The sequence below is a fragment of the Natrix helvetica genome (genome assembly GCF_964273705.1).
Source record: "Natrix helvetica genome assembly, chromosome: 1".
In the NCBI taxonomy this organism is placed as follows: domain Eukaryota; kingdom Metazoa; phylum Chordata; class Lepidosauria; order Squamata; family Natricidae; genus Natrix; species Natrix helvetica.
This window is the reverse complement of record NC_138548.1, coordinates 349,180,144-349,200,731: the sequence shown is the minus strand read 5'-3', so window position 1 is coordinate 349,200,731 and position 20,588 is coordinate 349,180,144. Positions and strand designations below refer to the sequence as shown.

Here is a 20,588-nt window from a genome sequence, read left to right as displayed (position 1 = left end):
AAAAGTCCCAAGCTCCATCAGGAACCTTTCGGGGTCCATCAGGTGCCTGGGGCGGAACCATCTAGTCGGTTCCCCCTCCCTGCGGCGAGGGGTAGCAGTATGGAAGTCGAGCCTGATGAGGAAATGATCAGACCATGACAAGGGTTGAATAGAAATATCCCCTAAATCTAGATAATTCATCCACTGCCCAGAGACAAAAATCAGGTCGAGCGTGTCCCCCCCATTATGGGTGGGGTCTTGAATTAACTGAGTTAGGTCCATAGCTGTCATGGAAGCCATGAACTCCCGAGCTGACTCGGATGTCTCGCCAATGGAGGGCAGATTGAAATCCCCCAGGACTATCTCATTTATTTAACTGAGACTGATCTTACATTATCTAACCAGAAGAGATCAATCAAATATATACAGTATTTGAAATTAAATATATTTAAAACAAAGTCAGAACATCACCCAGAAAATAATATATAACACATGCACACCAACCTATCTAATAACAAAAACACAAACCATCATTAGCCATATTCTTTGATTTCATATAAAACCACATCAAAACATCTCTGGTAACAGTTTATCTGGCCTGGTTTCAGAAATTTTATTAATATCGTTGAGGATTGTTATGATTTAACATGAATTCAAATTGTGAAAATTGAAGGATATGGTTATTTCAAAAAGTTGTTTTAGCAACATTTTACTCCATTATTATAATTCAAAATTCACATGGAATTAAGAAAGATAAAGGACAACACATAAAACAATAGTTCAAAGTATTTGATTTTACACTGCATGAAAACTGAACAAAAATAAACACCAAGATAAGGAGCCTTAATGAGTTTTCATCATCAGCTGTTCTTTAGTGTTCAGGGCAGGTCTCAGGATAATAATGTAGCATTTGGGGATAAAGATGCAGCCCAGTAAACCTAGGCTGGAGGCCAGGATGGAGAAGATCTGCACGGCTACCATGTATTTCCCCTTGGTGCTCAGGTAGGTGGGGACAAAGGAGATCCAAACACTGCAAAAAACCAACATGCTGAAGGTGATCAGTTTGGCTTCATTGAAGGAACCAGGCAGCTTTCGAGCCAGAAATGCCACAAAGAAGCAAATGGCAGACAGAAAACCCATGTAGCCAAGGGCAGAGTAGAACATGGTGACAGAGCCTTCATTGCATTGCAGCAAGATGTGTTCTGGTTGGGAATGAAAGTCAGAATCTGGGAATGGGGCAAAGATTCCCAGCCATATGATACAGATGCATATTTGAATACCGGAGCTGGATAAAACAATAGAGTTGGCCAGACTCTTCCCCAGCCATTTCCTCATGCCGCTGCCTGGCTTCGTAGCCAAAAATGCAACTACCACCATAATTGTCTTTGCCAGCAAGGAAGAGACGGCAACTGAGAAAACAAAACTGAAAGTGACTTGCCGAAGAAGGCAAGTCACTTTCTTGGGATGACCAATAAACAGAAGGGGGGTCAAGAAAGCAAGCAAGAGGGAGATCAGAAGAATGTAGGTGAGGTCCCGGTTGTTAGCTTTGACTATGGGAGTTTCTCGGTATTTAATGAAGATTCCCAGAATAAAGGCGGTGGTTAGGGACAAAGCAATGGCAAAGAAAGCCAGGATGAATCCCAACAACTCTTCATAGGATAAGAAGCTTATATTTTTGGGGACACACTGATCTCGCTTCTTATTGGAATACTGGTCATCTGGACACTTTTCACAATGGGCTGCATCTGGAAAAAAAATCACCTATCTAATTCTGCAGCTGTAGAATCATGAAAATTACACCTGAAATCAATTGCTGCTATTACTACATTATATAAAACATGTTTTTAAAAGTGAGAAATAGTATTGAAGGCAGTCAAGAACATACTCAAAAATATTTTCCCATTGTACTTGGTTAAAGCCTACATTGGATAGTGAGAGAACATATTCATAAAGAATAAATCAACAAGTGATTTATATTTTATATATCTCTCAACAAGTGAGAAATTATATGGAACATGGAACTGAATACGACCTGAAAGAAGGAAGTGTAGTCATATTTTGACTTCTACTAAATGCAAAAGATGGGCGGAAATCTGCATCTTTGCCTTTAATTGGTTCAGTTATATTGGGACATATACAATTGTCTTGTTTCTTTGCATATTTGATAATGACAAGGACTCTTACGTCATGTTCAGTCACTTGATTGTTCCAGGAAGTGGAATAAAGTTGTTGATGGTGTGAACTCAAATTGTACTAACTCAAAATATTCATGTCCAAGTTAAGTGGAATATATTTTCACTCCATTTTAATTATGGATTGTGGCTCTTAACTCACGCAGTAAGGCCTGCAGCTGGAAGTATTTCAGTATTTCTTCCCCGAGGAATGTGTACGTCCCAACATTAATTAAAAATAATCATTGCTTGCTTTAAAGACTGAGATAACAATGAGTACAAGTGTACAAGACAAACTTTTTCCCCCTTAAAAGAGGCTGAAAATTTGAGTGCGTCTTATACTCAGAATGTAGCTTTTTCTAAGCTTTTTTTCAGCCCTAATGAGGTGCTAACGTGTGAAGTGACCTTCTGTGCTTTGCCTGCTTTTCTCATTGCTGCTCCCTCATTAGGGCTGAAAAAAAGCTTCTAAAGCACAGTTGATTGTTGGAGGGAGTAGCAATGAGCAGGCAAAGCATGGAAGATCAGATGATCGCTTCACTCATTAGCACTTCATTAGGGCTGATAAAAAGCCTCCAATATTTTTACTGCGGCATACTCACCCCTTTGGATACCGGTACGTCTAAGTGAGGCTTGGAAGTTTAGAGACAAACAAAATGGAGTCTGTGCTTCAAAAACAATTTGTCAAGGAATGGAAAATCTACTTCTCTCCAATGCAACACATTCTTTTGCAAATAGTGGCTATCTTCTTTGAATTTTCTCATTTAAGTATGCCCTTTAACTGCGGAGCAAATAATTTGCTGGTGCTACTGCTCCAAGTTTCCAGAACAGAAATATCATCGATCGTACTGGTTGATGATCTCAGATAGAGTTCAGATAGGAAAATTATACTCCTTTTTGGTCCAAATAGACTTTTCACTTGCCCTCAGTAATGATTGTTTGTAATGATTGTAAGTGATTGTTAATCATTGTGGCCTCACTTGGAATACATAGTCCAGGGGATAAAAAGTGTGCAAGCTCAAAACAGCAAACCTATGTGCTGAAGCTGACCAGACTAAGGATTCTAGCCAGATGAATACCTGGTAGGCAGAATTTTTTCCCAATTTTCCTCCCCCAAAACTAAGGTGTGTCTTATACTCTGAAAAATACGGTACCTTCTTGCATAGAGAATGTTCCGTCCATACACAGAGAACAGTCATAGCAGCAAATTGGCGCTCCCTCTCTTATGAGCTTGGCATATCCTGGATAACAACTTTCTGCACATCTCGAAGAAGGCACCATCTAAACATAAAAATCATTTAGGACAACCTATGAATTGGGGTGGAGTGGGTTTTATTTCAAGGAACTGGTTTCTGGTAACCAGGTAGCACAGTGTGCCAACTTAGCCAAGGAGTAGTTGGCACAGCAGTTACTGATGGAGACCACCGCTGCCTTTCCTTTTTAAGTATTGGAGACACCATTTAATGTGAACCTTTATGGGACATGGTGGCCCAGGGGCTAAGACACTGAGCTTGTTGATCAGAAAGGTCAGGAGTTTGGCGGTTGGAATCCCTACAGCCGTGTAACGGAATAAGTTCCCATTACGTGTCCCAGCTTCTGCCAACCTAACAGTACGAAAGCATGTAAAAATGCAAGTAGAAAAATAGGGACCAGCTTTGGTGGGAAGGTAACAGCATTTTATGCACTTCGGCGTCCAGTCATGCCGGCCACATGACCATAGAGACGTCTTTGGACAGCACTGGCTTTTCGGCTTTGAAACAGAGATGAGTACCACTCCCTAGAGTCAGGAACAACTAGCACTCATGTGCAGGGGAACCTTTACCTTTAATGAAGACAGTAAACACCCCAACACAATTTGTAATAGCAGGTTGTGATAAGTATTGAAACACAATTAAAGACACATGATAGCTAGTGAATTAATAGGACTTTAGGTTCCCTTATTTGGAGGTTATCTCAATTGTCTTCGATGATAATTATTTCTGAGCAGAAAAGTCTTCAGATGTAGAGGTAAATAGAAGACTCAAACTTTAACCTTGTTAAATGATGTTGGCCATTGGATAGCACCCTGATTGATGGAGACCTTGACTTCTGAAGAGGCTTCTCTTTCTACACTTCCAACTTCCACCCCAGCAGTAGACTTGTTAGGAAAAACTGTCCAGTGGATGATATGAAAGTCAGCAGCAGGAACTCCATTTTCATCCAAATAAACTCTGTCTCTAGAAATATTCTGAAGCTGGAAGTTTCTCATGAACTGATGAAGCTGCAATGACAAAGAAAATCACATGGGCAGATTATTCACCGAGTCCTAAGTCACTGATTCTATGATTATAATTCTGGACTGGAAGTGCTCTGAAAAACTTCAACTTCTTTAGCTCAGCACTTTGGCCTGCAAGAGGATGATTCCAGACTTTTCTTTATGGGATACCAGACCCCTTTCCAATATATTCTATTTTTTGAAGGAATCTTTAGATTGTCCTGCAAAGCTATAGCTTAGCATCACAATCTTAACAGCAACAATAAAAAACAAAATTACATAATGCTGAAATTTCAAGAGTTCTTGTCTCTGTTTAATCCCACCACCACCACCATCGTTTCTTCGGCCCTGGTGACCAGGCAATGCAGGGCAGGAGGAAAAGCAGCAGGAAGCAGGTGGATGAAGAGAGAGAGAGGGAGGAGAAAAACTCACCTGCCCGTCTTCACCCACCTACGACATGCGTCTTGCTGCACCTGCCCCAACAAGAGAAGGAGGCACTGGCCACAAGCCACCCACCCATGTGCAAACCAGCCCACCTCCTCTCTCTCCACATGGGCTCTCTGAAGACGGAGGGAAGGTCTCTCCCAAGACCAGCTTCTTTCCTGCCCTCTTGTAGCATTAGTCTGTAGGGGGAGGGCATGGACCATTCGGCACTGGGATAGAAGCAGCCGCAGCAGCACGGAAAGCAAGTCTTCTTTGCCAGCCTCCTAGCTGGCAAAACAGAAATTTTTGCCAGTTCAGTGGGCGTGGCTAGTTGGGGGCATGTGTCTGAGTGGGCATGAGTGATGTCAAGTTGGCCACACCCACTCATTCACATGCCCCCAACTAGCCACACCCACTGAACCGGTAGTAAAAAAAATTGAAACCCACCCCTGATATTGCCCTCAACAATCCAGGTCCTCATTTTACCCACCTCTGAAGGATGAAAGTCTGAGTCAACCTTGAGCTTTATGAGATTTGAATTGCCAAATTTCAGGCAGCTGGCAGGCAGCAGAAAAGCCTGCAGCACTGCATTCTAACCACCATGGCTCACTGAAGACAAATGTTTCATAGCAACGTTATCTCTTTCGAAGACTAACTATTGAAGCAACAGTAGCAGTAAAGGATATGTGTGGATGAGCTTTTTATTGCCTCCAGAAGATGTTGGGAGCAGACATTGATTTACACTTTATTTTGCTGTGGTGGCATCTTTTTAGCAGGAAAAAAATCACTTTTAATCTAAAATACAAATTTAGGATTAACTCTTTGGCTTAACAACTAGGCAGGACCAGCATGTGCTATCATGGGACGAGAGCTGTGGATGGATGAAGCATTCTGATGCTTATTTAATTTGCAAATGGGGAAACTGCTTTGACAGTTGGAGGTATCACTTTTATTATAGCATCCTCTGAAGAGCCGTGGTGATGCAGTGGTTAGAACGCAGTACTGCAGGCTACTTCTGCTGACTGCCAGCAGTTTGGCAATTCAATTCTCACCAGGCTCGAGGTTGACTCATCCTTCCATCCTTCCGTGGTGGATAAAATGAGGACCCAGATTGTTGGGGACAATATGCTGACCTGTAAACTGCTTAGACAGGGCTATAAAGCACTGTGAAGCAGTATATAAGTCTAAGTGCTATTGCTATTACTATCCCAAATCAACACAGGTAGTTTAAATTTGGAAGATTTATCCCCATCATCTCTTTCTCAACACTCTCAAATACTACAAAGTGGACAAATGGTATTTGGGGTCTCTCACGCCTCTCTATTTCCAATTTAGTACCGAGGAATTGAAAGGGGATCATCAATGGAACTTTGAAGAACAAGTCTTACCTGCCATGGCTGCAAAATTTGTGGTGACTGATGGTCTCCAACATGCATCCTCCTTTTACTCTGTTGGGAGGATAAGGCAGCATTGAGGGCCAAAGACACAGCTTGGATTGATTTGGAAATAGCAGCGGCATCCTCAGACTGCATTCTTGCAACCACATCATGGAGCGGGAATTCCCAGTTCTCTTTTTCTTGGCATCTTTCCCAAACTTTCTTAGACTTCACCGCCTTTGTGTAGGAACACAGGAATGCTTCCTTTCCAAATTGAAAGACAGCAGAAGAATAGGAATTAACGTTGTGGTATGGTTTCCTTGCCTTTGTCTGGATGAGGAAGGAAAGCAGAGCATGTTTATGTTGGAGATCCACCACATAGTAAAACATTGTTATACTTATATCTGTCAACGTTGTAGCAATCCACACTTTCCCCGCAACGGATGCATTCTTCCTTCCAGACGTTTGTATTAATCCTGATAGTATTGTTGCGGCCTGAAAGTCCAGTTGCCAAACTATAATTTTTATTTGACTGTTGATAAGAGAAAAAAGCTTTTGCCTTTTTCTTTTCATGAACATTTTTCCAAAACTTATATCCATATTTGCTGCAGGGATGGTTTCTGAGAGGACAATGCAAACCCCATTTTTTACAGCTAGAGTTTCCAAGCTTCTCTTAAAGTTTTCTCCTCTTTCATTGTCCTGAGAAAGGAGGCCGATCCACGTCCATCGGAAATGCAGGAGCATTTGGACAATGGCTGAGTTAGGAGGTTCTTGTTTTGGGGTCACTCGGTAGAAAAAGGGGAAATGATTATTTTTCTTAGGAATGTGGCTGATAGCACCATAGTTGATCTAAGGTGAAAGAAAAGATATTGGTAATTTGTGTCCCTTTAATGATAAAAATCAGATTGTCAATCTTCAAAAAGGCATTTTTGCTGTTGCAACGATTATCGTTTCTCAGCTTGCCAATGATCTATGGGGGAAGGGAAGGGGGAGATAGAGCTTAGGTTCCAGACATCAAGATGCCAGCCATGAGAACTAAGGGAATAGAATAGAGTAGAGTAGAGTAGAAGAATAGAATAGAATAGAATAGAAGTTTTATTTGGCCAATTGTGATCAGACATAGAAGGAATTTGTTTCTGGTCCATAAAAGGTTGAAGTTGAAACAATTTATGTCCAGGATGTGATTTTTTTACAGCCCCATTTTTTACTGGTGCAGTAAACAGGTCCTCAGTGGAAGGCAGATTGGCAGTAATTGTTTTTTCTGCAGTTCTAATTATCCGTTGAAGTCTGTGTCTGTCTTGCTTGGTGGCAGAGCCAAACCAGACAGTTATAGGGGTGCAGAAGACAGACTCAATAAAGGTTTGCATTAAGAGATTGGATCATCTCGACTGTGCTTGCTTTGCTTGGGTTCGTCAGTGGGAATGTTGACACAGATATTTAAATGTAAGAGCCTTTCCAGACTGCTGAGAGAAGTTTACAGAAAACAATACCTACATGAAGCTTGTTAACTCCCTTCGATTCTAGGGAGTCCTCTCTAGAATTTGTCAGTGATTCTCATGCAAGTACATCCCTACCGATGCAACTAATTCTGGGTGATGGAGTGGATGCAGTGGGACAATTCTGCTGCCAACAATTAAGGCTCACATTTGCCCTAACACTCTATGGGTCATCCACATAGTAGATAGTCAGCAACTGATCCAAGTAGATAAGAACATCTTAATACTTTGGAACAGAAAACTCACCTGCTTTACCAAGAACAGAGAGAGAGAGACAGAGAGAGAGACAGAGACAGAGACAGACAGAGACAGAGAGAGATCTCCCACTCAGATTGTTAGTGATGGATAAATCCAGAATTTCAGTTTTCAATCAGAACTTGCCTAAACTCCAATCCCAGTCCATACGATGCTACTCATGGAAGTTCTTTTCTTTCATTGAATAGACAAACATGTTTATTTCTCAGAGATTACTGCTCCTTATTTGATTGCTTTACTGTACATGCTGAATTGAAATATTGTTTTGTATATCCCACCCCATCAAATTTATTATTTGATGAATATTATTTCATTAGTTTTATATCAGTGATTTGAAAAATTTGCCAATAAAGGAGCAAATTATCTAGCTCAGAGTTGAAAGGAGGGGTCCTTGGTGGTCTTTGAGTTTGGTTGTTTTCTTGCAGACGTTCCATGGCCCAAACTAGGTAACATCATCAGTGCATTAAATAATGAAATGTCTGCAAGAAAACAACTGAGCTCAGAGAGCACCAAGGTTCCCCCCATTTCAAAAATGTATTAATAAACCATTTAATTGGTTAATAATAATTGACTCAGACATCAAGCTATATTCCAAAGCACCTGAGGGTAGAACAAGAAGCAATGGGTGGAAACTAATCAAGGAGAGAAGCAACTTAGAACTGAGGAGAAACTTCCTGACAGTTAGAACAATGAATCCGTGGAACAGCTCCAGAAGTTGTGAATGCCCCAACACTGGAAGTCTTTAAGAAGATGTTGGATAACCATTTGTCTGAAGTGGTACAGGGTTTCCTGCCTAAGCATGGGGTTGGACTAGAAGACCTCCAAAGTCCCTTCCAACTCTGTTATTCTATTCTATCTGATTTGCAGATACATGCTTAATAATCTCATTCTAAAGAACCCAAGAATGCTGACATTGTGATAAGAGATAGCAGAAAATGAGTTTATAGTGACATCCTTTGAGTTGTCATGTGGGCGAAAGAAAGCATGTTAATGCTGCTCTCTGGATGTGTCGTAAGTTGTTTCATGGTCTTCCTTGACCCATTCACTTTTCCTTCACATCTTTATTTTGCAATTTGATCTTCAGACCAATACTTTTGTTTTAAAAAAAAATAAGGAATTTCCTGACTATGAGAGTGACTTAGTGCTGCTTTCTTAAGCTCTATCACTGGAAATTTCCAAGGAGAAATTGGACAGTCATTTGTCTGGACTGGTCTGAAGATTCAATCTAGATTGGACTAGAAAAGGGGTCACCAATCCACGGCTCCAGAGCCACATGTGGCTTTTTCATCCCTCTGTTGCAGCTTCCTGTGGCTCAAAATATGTATCACAATTGCCAATGTGCGACACCCGCCAGCACACGATTTATTCAGCTTTTCGACCCCCAGTAAGCCAACCATGGATCAATCCAAGAAAAGAAAAGGTTCAGAAGAAAACAGAACCTTTAATTCAACTACATATGCAATTTTGTGGATGCTTAGAAAATAGTCAGGCAGGGGAAGGTCTTTGTGGCTCCCAGTGTTTTTCTTTTCTGCGGGAAACGAGTCCAAATAGCTCTTTGAGTGTTTAAGGTTGCCGACCCCTGACTGGAAGATCTCTATGGTCCCTTTTAATTTTTTTCATTCTGTAATTTTATGACCAAAATAACCTGTTTTGGTCATTAACTTTTAAAATTTCAAACTCAGTTATTCAATGCGCTTGCATTCTTGGCTTTCTTTCTTCTGGTTTGATATACCCATTTTACAAAATTCCCAACAGCCATGGTCTCCTGCTCATTTTTTTTAATATACTTGTAACAAACTCCACTCACACTTTCATTTACCAACAGAAGTTCACTGTTTTGTACACCTACGAAAGGCTTTTCAACAAACACTCATTCTTACAACAGACCACATTCAAATTCTTTTCTTCAAGCCTTAACGTTTCTTCATTTCCCCCCAACTTTATTAAACATTCTACTACAGTGACGTGCAGTCAGGGGAGGCAGGGGAGGCACAGCCTCACCACTGTCATCATGAAAAGAAAAAAAAATGTAAAAGGAAAAAGGCGAGAGCTGAGGTCAGGCTGAACTACTTGCTGCCTCACCATGGATGACTCTGCTTAACTGTTTTAAAAAGCCTCTAAAAAAGTGCCCTCTACTATGAGGCAGGAGAACTGCATTCCTCACCTAGTTGACTTTAGGCGTTTTATGATCACTCGAGCAGAGTTAAGCAAGGGTTAAAAGCCTACAAATTCCTGACGTAGGTGAGGCATGCAGTTCTCCTGCCTCATAGTAGAGGGTGCTCGTTTGGGCGGGGCTTCTTCAGAGGACCCGAGGCAAGAGCAGAGTGGAAATCCTTTCTGAAACAGTTGGAAAAGGTACATGTAGGTCAGAGGGAGGGGGAGGAATTCAAGCTTCATCCTCCTGGTGCGGGGCTTTGGGCAAAGGCTGGAGGGAAGGGTTAGGGTTTGATTGCAGGCAGAGCCACATTGCCTTTTCAAACCTGTAATCAGTGAAGCTGGGCTGGATCCTTCTGGGGCTGGGGGAAAGTGTGTATAGTCCAATCCAACTTCTCTGTGTGTGAGAGAGAGGGGGGGAGGGGGGGAGAGGGAGGAAGGAGGGGAAGGGAGAAGAAAAAGAAAAAGAAAGAAGGAAAATTCTTTCGCAAAGGAGAGAAACAAATGCTGTCGCTTTAAATCGGAACTGAGCATGCCTGCTCAGGGAGTTCCACAAGTCTAAAAAAAATTGAAACCCACCACTGGGTCAGTGCCTCACCAGTCATAAACCTCACCACACATCACTGTTCTACTAAGAGACCCAAGTTTATCTACTTGCTATTTGTAGAACGGATCTTCAGTGGTAGAAGAGCAAAAGTCCCAAAGCCAAGGCTTGGTTCCAAGCCATGTTGTGGAATGCAATAAAAAAAGTACTTTTTGATCTTCAGGTCTTTTAATATCTGCCTTTAAAGTTATTTGTGTGTTTTGTGAGTACTCTTTTTCTGAGCTAATTTAGAATTAAGGAGCCATGGTGGCACAGTAGCTAGAATGCAGTACTGCAGGCTACTTCTGCTGACTTTATTTTATTTATTTGTTTGTTTCGATTTATCAGTCGCCCCCTCTCCGCAAAGGGACTGCTGGCTGCCTACAATTTAACAGTTTGAATCTCCCCAGGCTCAAGGTTGACTCAGCCTTCCAACCTTCTGAGGTGGGTAAAATGAAGACCCAGATTGTTGGGGGCAAATATGCTGACTCTGTAAACTGCTTAGAGAGGGTTGTAAAAGCACTGTGAATAGGTATATAAGTCTAAGTGCTATTGCTATTAAATCCTGATTACATTCGTACTTGTGGGATTTTATAGATGCTCAAGACAGTAGAAATATGATCAAACCGTTCAGAATCCATCACTTCGAGAACTGCCAGCAGGTTCCTTTGTCTTCCACATCTGTAGTTTGGGACATTCTCTTGCCCTGTAGACAGCAAGTCCAGCATGGCCTCATATAGTATTCTTGCATTAAAAAAATTCTCATAGATATTGTAACCCAGGGTGATGTTGGGTAAGAGCTTTGGATTCTGGTTGATCTCACGAACAGTCAAAAGAAAGGGCAGGATGTGGTAGAAGTTGGTCAACTCCCTGCAACGTAACAGATATTCAGAGTTCATCATCTTCAATTTGGATTTCATCTACCAATTCATGAAAGCACGCTAGATTTACTGCAGCTTTATATCTATATAGTGCAATGCTGGAAAAATAGTCAGATAGTCATCGCTCAGTTAAACAATAATCATTTTTTCCTTGCCTTTTCCAGATGATAGACGTCTTTGGAGATTTCTATTAGAAGAACATTCCAATTTATTCCAATAGGAGCTTCTTCCAAACACCAAACAAAGTTATAGTACACTTGGTATAACAGGATCAGAGGGATTTGGTGTTCCAAAACAAACACCACAGAGTTATAGTAAACTTGGTATATCAGGATCAGAGGGATCCTACCAAAATCACCAGAGCTGATCTTAACTATAACTTTCTCCAAATTATGACTTGCAGTGTGTGTGTGTGTGTGTGTGTGTGTTAGGAAAATCATCCATATGTGCATATAAACAAAAGAGTGTACAGTCAAGGCTATGGTTTTCCCAGTTGCAATGTATGGCTGTGAAGGTTGGACCATAAGAAAGGCTGAGTGCCAAAGAATTGAGGCCTTCGAACTCTGGTGCTGGAGAAGACTCCTGCGAGTCCCTTGGACTACAAAGCGATCAAACCGGTCAGTCCTAGAGGAGATCAACACTGACTGCTTTTTAGAAGGCCAGATCCTGAAGAGGAAATTCAAATACTTTGGCCAACTAATGAGAAGGAAGGACTCACTGGAGAAGAGCCTCATGCTGGGAATGATTGAGGGCAAAAGAAGAAGGGGATGACAGAGAATGAGGTGGCTGAATGGAGTCACCGAAGCAGTCAGTGTGAGCTTAAATGGACGCCAGAGGATAATAGAGGACAGGAAGGCCCTGAGGAATGTTGTCCATGAAGTTGTGATAGGTCGGACATGACTTTGCAACTAAAAACAACAACAACAACACATTCACTAACTCAGTTGAGAAAACTAGTAAAAGAAAGTAGAAAATGGCTTCAGTCTGTTTAAATAAACTTTTGCAAAACTAAACATTTATTTACAGGACTTACAGGGCCATCTATGACTCACAGCAATCCATAATAGTTAAAAGAAAATACCCTTCTCCTCAAAGCCAGACTAGATAGCCTCACAGCAAAATCCTCCATCCTTACCCAGTGTTTAGGAAAAGAACCACAGTCTTCACAGTTCTCCAGAATGCTAAAAGGGAATGTTACCAAGTATAGCTATATGTCATCATTGTATTATATTATTTCTTCCCATTATACCACCCGGGAGGTGACTAATTTTGGGTTCAAGTGCTGAATTAGCTCTTGAGCGAGTGGAGGTGATCCACTTCTCAACAAGCCACCTTTAGTCTCAAATATTGTTTTGCTACAGGATAGGGCATACAAAAGCTTTGCTAGACCAATTCTCAAATACAGCTCGTCCGCCTGGAACCCACACTGTATATCGGACATTAATATGATTGAGCGAGTCCAGAGGTATTTCACGAGAAGAGTACTCCACTCCTCTTCTCACAACAGAATACCCTCAGCCACCAGACATAAAATTTTGGCCTTGGAGAACCTAGAACTATGCCACCTACGGTCTGATCTAAGCATAGTACACAAAATTATCTGCTACAATGTCCTACCTTCAATGACTACTTCAGCTTCAACCACAATAATACATGAGCAAACAACCGATACAAACTCAAGGTAAACCGTTCCAAACTCGATTGCAGAAAATACAAGTTCAGCAACAGAGTGGTCAATGCCTGGGATACACTACCTGACTCCGTGGGTTTCTTCCCCAAACCCCCATAATTTTAACCTAAGACTGTCTACTGTTGACCTCATCCCATTCCTAAGAGTAAGGAAGGAAGGGACGTGCATAAGTACACCAGCATACCTGGTTATCAACCATGGAAGCAATGACATATCCATTTACTATAGACCTTAGTAAAATGGTAAGATATGCAGACCTCTTAGATGAAAAAGGAGAACTAAAATCAGTACAAGATCTGAAAGCACAGGGAATAAATATGGAATGGTGGCCATACCTACAAATTAAAACACGATTTAAAAAAGATTGGGAACAATACGGAATATATGAGACACAAGTGGAATTAGATAAAATATTACTAGGAACGGGAGGAAAAATGATCACTAGATTATATAATTTTCTTTTAAAATATAATACAATAATACAATAAAATGGAGGAAGAGATGGTAAAGGAGACAATGATTAGCTGGGGAAGAAATTTTGGCCACAATATAGAGTTAGAGAAGTGGGATAAACTGTGGGAAAGAAATTATAAATTTACAACGGCAGTAGCTTACAAAGAAAATCTCTATAAAATGTTTTATAGATGGCATTTGCCTCCAGCGAGATTGGCCAAAATGTACCCAAATTTATCCCCTAATTGTTGGAGATGCAATCACAATCCTGGAAGATTTTATCACATGTGGTGGACATGACCCATCACAAGGAAGTACTGGTGCAATATTCGGAAGTGGTTAGAAGAAATTACTGAGCGAAAAATAGAACTCAAACCAGAAGCATTCTTATTAGGACTACTGGATTAAAAAATGGACAAACAATCTCAATACATAACCATACATATACTTACAGCAGCCAGGATTGCCTTTGCACAAAATTGGAAAAAAACTAATACACCCTCAGACGAAACTACAATCAGAAAAATACTTGAGTGTGCAGAAATGGACAAAATGACAATAGAACTAAAGGAAAGAGAAGAATCGGACTTCTATAATGTATGGAATAAAATATACAAGTGGCTAGAAATCAGAAGCCAAAACAGGAAATAGAGAATACAAATAGATGGAGATACAAATAATGAATATCACTATAAGTGTTTATACTATGCTTGTTACATCATAGGACAAGGTTATAGTAATAGGAAGGCAATGCAGAAGGGAGAATTGTAAAAGCTAGGCAGGAAAGCCAATATTGAAAGCTGTAAAATTACTCTATATTGTTATGTATGTTCCGTGTTTTGTTTGTTTTATTGTGTTTTTTCCTTGTTGTGTCTTTTTTACTGTTTTTAAAGATTAAAACATTCAATAAAAATCAATTTTTTTAAAAAAAAGTACACCAGCATGCCTACCGTCCCTGTTCTACCGTCCCCATTTATTCATACCCATTTACTGTGTTCATATTTATGTTTATACTTATACCTGCTATCTTTTACATGTTTGACAAACTAAATAAAATGAACTAAATAAATATTAATGTGATCCACTGTCACCAAACCATTAGCTTATCGTATACGGTCTCTATTCTCCCTGAATTTGGTTTTCAAAAGGTATTCCTTTTTTTAAAAAAAAGGAAAAAAGTGAAATGGAAGTCACAAAAGCTTAGAAAACAGGTGAAAGGAATAGGATGGAATGAATGATTGTAAAGGAAGGATAGAGTACAACATAGAAGAGAAAAGATGGTGGGAAATAATCTCAAGAGGTCTCCCACTGCTCAAAGGTATTGGGTCATTTGATTGTGAGATATGTCACTATATATCTATGATTTATACATAAAAATAGATTATTTGTTGACTCTCCACAGTGATAATTTTGGGAACAAAAGGCAAAAATCATCTTGGGAGCGTTTTGCCAGGACTGCCCAATGTTGAGTCTGACTTTTGTAGAAGAACTTAAAAGGAACTTTGCATGCTTAACTTTTGCAAAACTATCTACCAGGAGCCTTTTCCTAAAGCAAATTGGGAGAAACAACGACCTGCCTTTCTCAAGGTGAGGAAGTGGGAAATGGAAAGTATTTCTGGGGGAAAAAAATACATTAGAACATGCAAAATCACCAGAATCCTGTACATGGAGAAAATTACATTTTCAATCGGTGGGTTGGCGGCTTGGAGAAAATATATGGGTAGAGTTGAGAAATCATTCCTGATGTTATTCCACTAATCAGGTAATATCCTGGCTTGTAGTAATTGAACTGCTTCTTTTCTTCTATTATCACCTTCAATGGGCATTTTGTCAGCATCGTGGCACAGGGAAATTTGGATAGAAGTTGAAGCAGAAAAAACTGTATTTGCAACAGCAGCATTTGACATGTATTGATGGGGATTCTTCCTATAGTTATGTCTTTGGCACAGAGTTGGATCTCAGAACAAAAGAGCACACAACTGCAGTGAAGATGGTCCAGCGTGGCCCCAAATCAAGGTAGAGGAACCTGCAGTTTCAGACTGGCACAGTCCCAATTCTACTACAACCTGCTTTCAGCAGAGTCTGAGATGGTTACATGTCAGATTTTCAGTTGTTATAAATCCCATTTCCATCACATTGGTTTGCAACTAATGGTAATGATGGAATTCCCACAAACGTTGTTCAAAATAGAATAAATAACCATGATTTTGATAATTAGAAGGGGAATTGGGAATTGTTGTTGTAACAGGTGTACAACTGGAAAAAATACAATTCTGCATGACGCAAGGGCATAGCTCTAATTTAAGAGTCAGGAAGGGGATTTAGGAAAGTTGTCCTCTACTCCATAAACTTATTCCTGAGATTTTAAATGTGCTAAAATGTGCAATGTGCTAAAACAATTGAACACTGGCCAGTAGGGACATTAGAATTTCTTATTATTCTCTCTACTGTGGATGAGACAATCTTCCTCAATGAAGGTTGGATACTCCAGAATGGATATCTCCATAATTTATTTTAAAAAACCCATCAGAGTAGTGGTGGGATTAAAAATTGTTTACTATCAGTTCTGTGGGTGTGGCTTGGTGGGCATGGCATGTCTTGGTGGATGTGGCAAGGGAAGGATACTGTAAAATCTCCATTCCCTTTCCTCTTCAAGGGAAGGATACTGCAAAATCCCCATTTCCTCCCAATCAGCTTGGACTCGGGAGGCAGAGAATAGATGGGGGCAGAGCCGGTAAATACCAGAGGTGGTATTTACCGGTTCTCCAAACTACTCAAAATTTCCGCTACTGGTTCTCCAGAACTGGTCAAAACCTGCTGAATACCACCTCTGCATCAGAGGCCTCTGTAAAAAGTTTACTTCTATCTTTCTAAATGGGGAAGATTAGCCTCTACAAGGTTAAAGATAAGATCTGCTAAGAAATTCCCTGGATGGTGCTGCAATGCCTTGGATTTTATGTTATGTATTGCTTAATTTGTATTGGTTTGCCTTTAGTGAATTAATCTGTAAATGGCCTTTTACTGACTTGTTTATGATATGATCACTTTTGCTATCACTTACATAGATTTCCTAGTAGGGGACCTGTCAGAATGCGCACAGTGTGTCTATGTGAGACAACCCAGGAGCAAATACAGTAAACAGAAGTTTGTATTTTAATAGTAGTTTATCTACAATGACCTGGTTGGGCCATGAGTGGTGTGTGCCTCTTAGCGAACTATGCCCACCAGGCTTCCGGGCGTTTCACCAGCCGAGAGCCCAGGGCGGGGGCGTGAGGGTAGCGGTGGTTATTAGGATAAGTCTCAGACCTCATGAGGTCACTGTGCCTCAGATAGGCGGGTGTGAGTCCCTCTTTGTGAAGTGGGGCCTTGGAGCTCAGGTGGGCCTTTTTGTTACATACCTGTCTCCCTGCTATGTTTCATCGGCCTTGCCGGAGCTGCTGGATGTATTAGCTAGATTGGTGGTTGATTTCCCCAGGCTCATGGTCCTGTGGGATTTCAATCTGCCCTCCATTGGCGAGACATCCGAGTCAGCTCGGGAGTTCATGGCTTCCATGACAGCTATGGACCTAACTCAGTTAATTCAAGACCCCACCCATAATGGGGGGGACACGCTCGACCTGATTTTTGTCTCTGGGCAGTGGATGAATGATCTAGATTTAGGGGATATTTCTATTCAACCCTTGTCATGGTCTGATCATTTCCTCATCAGGCTTGACTTCCATACCGCTACCCCTCACCACAGGGAGGCGGAACTGACTAGATGGTTCCGCCCCAGGCACCTGATGGACCCCGAAAGGTTCCTGATGGAGCTTGGGGCTTTTCCTGAATCCCTTGCTCACAACTCGACCGAAGCCCTAGTGGGAGCCTGGGATAGGGCTGCCGCTGTGGCCTTGGATCGCATTGTGCCTTTGCGGCCTCTGACCCGGTGTCGATACCGGATGGCACCCTGGTTTACCGAGGAGCTCCGGGAGATGAAATGCCAGAAAAGACACGTAGAGAGTGGTTGGAGGGCCAGCCGGTCCGAATCTGATCGAACACTGGTAAGAATTCAAATCAAATCCTACTTAGTGGCGATAGAAGCAGCAAAACGGCAACATTTTTCCGCTCTTATCGCGTCCGCAGATAACTGCCCAGCCACCCTGTTTAGGGTGACCCGCTCCTTACTTAACCAAGGAACTGGGGAAGACCCCTTGCAGGGTAGGGCTGAAGAATTTGTTCAGTATCTGCAGAATAAATCGCTCAGATCCGGACAGGCTTGGACTCTGACTGGGTAGATTTGGGCAAGCCGACGGGGATGAATCTTGAGGAGACAATCTGGGATGGGTTTGACCCTGTGACCCCCGAAGACATGGACAGGATTATGGGGAGACTCAGTGCTGCCACTTGTGTGCTGGACCCGTGTCCCTCTTCGTTAGTTTTGGCTTCCCGGGAGGTGACACGAGGCTGGCTTCAGGCGATTACCAACGCTTCATTGAGAGAGGGGTTCTTTACCACCGCCTTGAATGAGGCAGTGGTGAGGCCCCTCCTTAAGAAGCCTTCCCTGGACCCAGCTTCTTTAGCCAACTATCGTCCGGTCTCCAACCTTCGCTTTGTAGCGGTTGTCGAGAGTGTGGTAGCACGGATGAAGCTGTCTACCTGGATCCGTTCCAGTCGGGTTTCCGGCCTGGGTACAGCACGGAGACGGCATTGGTCGCGTTGGTCGATGCTCTCTGGCGGGCCCGGGACAAGGGCTGCTCCTCTGTCCTGGTCCTATTAGACCTCTCGGCGGCTTTCGATACCATCGACCATGGTATCCTACTGCGACGACTCGGGGGGTTGGGAGTGGGGGGCACCGTTTTACAGTGCTTCTCCTCCTACCTGTCGGATCGGTCGCAGTTTGTGTTGACTGGAGGGCAGAGATCGATCCCCAGGCGCGTCACTTGTGGGGTGCCCCAGGGGTCGGTTCTCTCACCCCTCCTGTTCAACATATACATGAAACCGCTGGGCAAGATCATCCATGGTTTTGGGGTATGGTATCATCAATATGCTGATGATACCCAACTTTTCATCTGTACCCCAAACCACCCAAACGATGCCCTCGATGTGATGTCCCAATGCCTGGAGGCTGTGCGGATCAGGATGGGGAGGAACAGGCTCAAGCTCAATCCCTCCAAGACTGAGTGGCTGTGGTTCCTGTCATCCCGATCTTGTTCCATCTTTGACGATAGGGGGAGAAATTTTAGCCCCCTCAGAGAAGGCTCGCAATCTGGGAGTCCTCCTAGATACGTGGCTTAGTTTAGAAGAACACCTGACGGCCGCGACCAGGGGGGCCTTTCACCAGGTTCGCCTGGTACGCCAGTTGCTCCCCTTCCTGGATCGGGATGCTCTGTGCACAGTCACTCATGCCCTCGTCCTTTCTCGCCTGGACTACTGCAATGCTCTCTACATGGGGCTGCCCTTGAAGAGCACCCAGAGGCTTCAGCTGGTCCAGAATGCAGCCACGCGGGTTGTCATGGGGGTACCTAGGTGCTCCCATGTCACACCCCTTTTAGGCGGCCTGCACTGGTTGCCAGTTGTTTTCCGGGTGCGATTCAAGGTATTAATTATGACCTTTAAAGCACTCCATGGCTTAGGCCCAGGGTACCTGCGAGACCACCTACTGCCACCAGTAGCCTCCCACCGTCCAGTACGATCCCACAGAGTTGGCCTCCTCAGGGTGCCGTCGGCCAGACAGTGTCGGCTGATGACCCCCAGGGGGAGAGCCTTCTCTGTGCGAGCGCCTTCCCTCTGGAATGAGCTGCCCCCGGAGCTTCGCATAATCCCCGACCTCCTGTCCTTCCGGTGCGCCCTAAAAAGTTGGCTTTTCCAGCAAGACAGCCTGGCCTGTTAATTTTAACTTATTTTAAACGTATCGTCTTTTAAATTCCGTTGTTTTTTGGATATGTATATAATTTTGTTTTTTTACTTTTGGAATGTGTGTTTTTTTAATGTTGTATGCCGCCCTGAGTCCTTATGGAGAAGGGCGGCATATAAATCCAAATAAACAAACAAACAAATCAATAAACAAACAATAGCAGATGGGAGAGATCAAGAAGCAGAAAAACAGAGAAACAGATAACATTCTGTTGTTGGGGTACATCCTGGCTTTCTTTGCCATTTCTTTGTCCTTAACCACCTCCTTTATTCTGGGAATTTTCATTAAATACAGAGAAACTCCATTGCAATGCAATGAAGTCTCTGTCACCATGTTCTACTCTGCGCTTGGCTACATGGGTTTCCTGGCTGCCATTTGCTTCTTTGTTGCATTTCTTGCTCAAAAGCTGCCAGGGACCTTCAATGAAGCCAAACTGATCACCTTCAGCATGCTGGTCTTCTGTAGTGTTTGGATCTCATTTGTCCCCACTTACCTGAGTACCAAATGGAAATATATGGTGGCTGTGCAGATCTTCTCCATCCTGGCCTCCACCCTGGGTTTATTTGTTTGTCCAATGTATGTCGCTGGGCAGATTTTGCATGGTATTTCATAGACTCCTTGATTTTCTAGCTGGATCTTGTCTTTGGGGTTTCTTAAGATGTTGGCTATTTTTTTGTTAATGCCAAAGGCTGTCTTGTTTTTGTATTTGTGGAAAATTTGCTGATTTTATCTGTGGTGCCTTTGATGTAAGGGAGGAGGGCCACTCTGTTGTCCTGTTCTGTGTCTCTGTTCTTGTGGGGTGTCTCCTTTTGGGTTAGGTTGGTAATTGTGTTTCTTTGGAATCTGTTGGGAATTAATATGTTTGTGAGAGTGTGGAATTCAGTTTTCAGGTGCCCTGCAACATACATAGGACAAACGAACAGGAGAATAAATGCACACATTGCAGAACACAAGAACACAGTAAGAAAAAAAGAAAAAACTTC

General features: G+C 42.4%; 1 protein-coding gene across 1 annotated transcript; it reads right to left on the bottom strand.

The window, feature by feature from the left end:
• Nucleotides 1-822: 822 nt before the first annotated feature.
• On the bottom strand, nucleotides 823-20,145 carry LOC309401675 (vomeronasal type-2 receptor 26-like; the record flags this gene model as incomplete). The annotated part of the gene is made up of 5 exons (XM_081970799.1): nucleotides 823-1,724; nucleotides 6,272-6,464; nucleotides 6,852-7,049; nucleotides 11,270-11,558; nucleotides 20,099-20,145. 5 exons carry the CDS (start codon nucleotides 20,143-20,145, stop codon nucleotides 823-825), a joined length of 1,629 nt encoding a protein of 542 aa, XP_081826925.1.
• Between the last annotated feature and the right edge of the window lie 443 nt (nucleotides 20,146-20,588).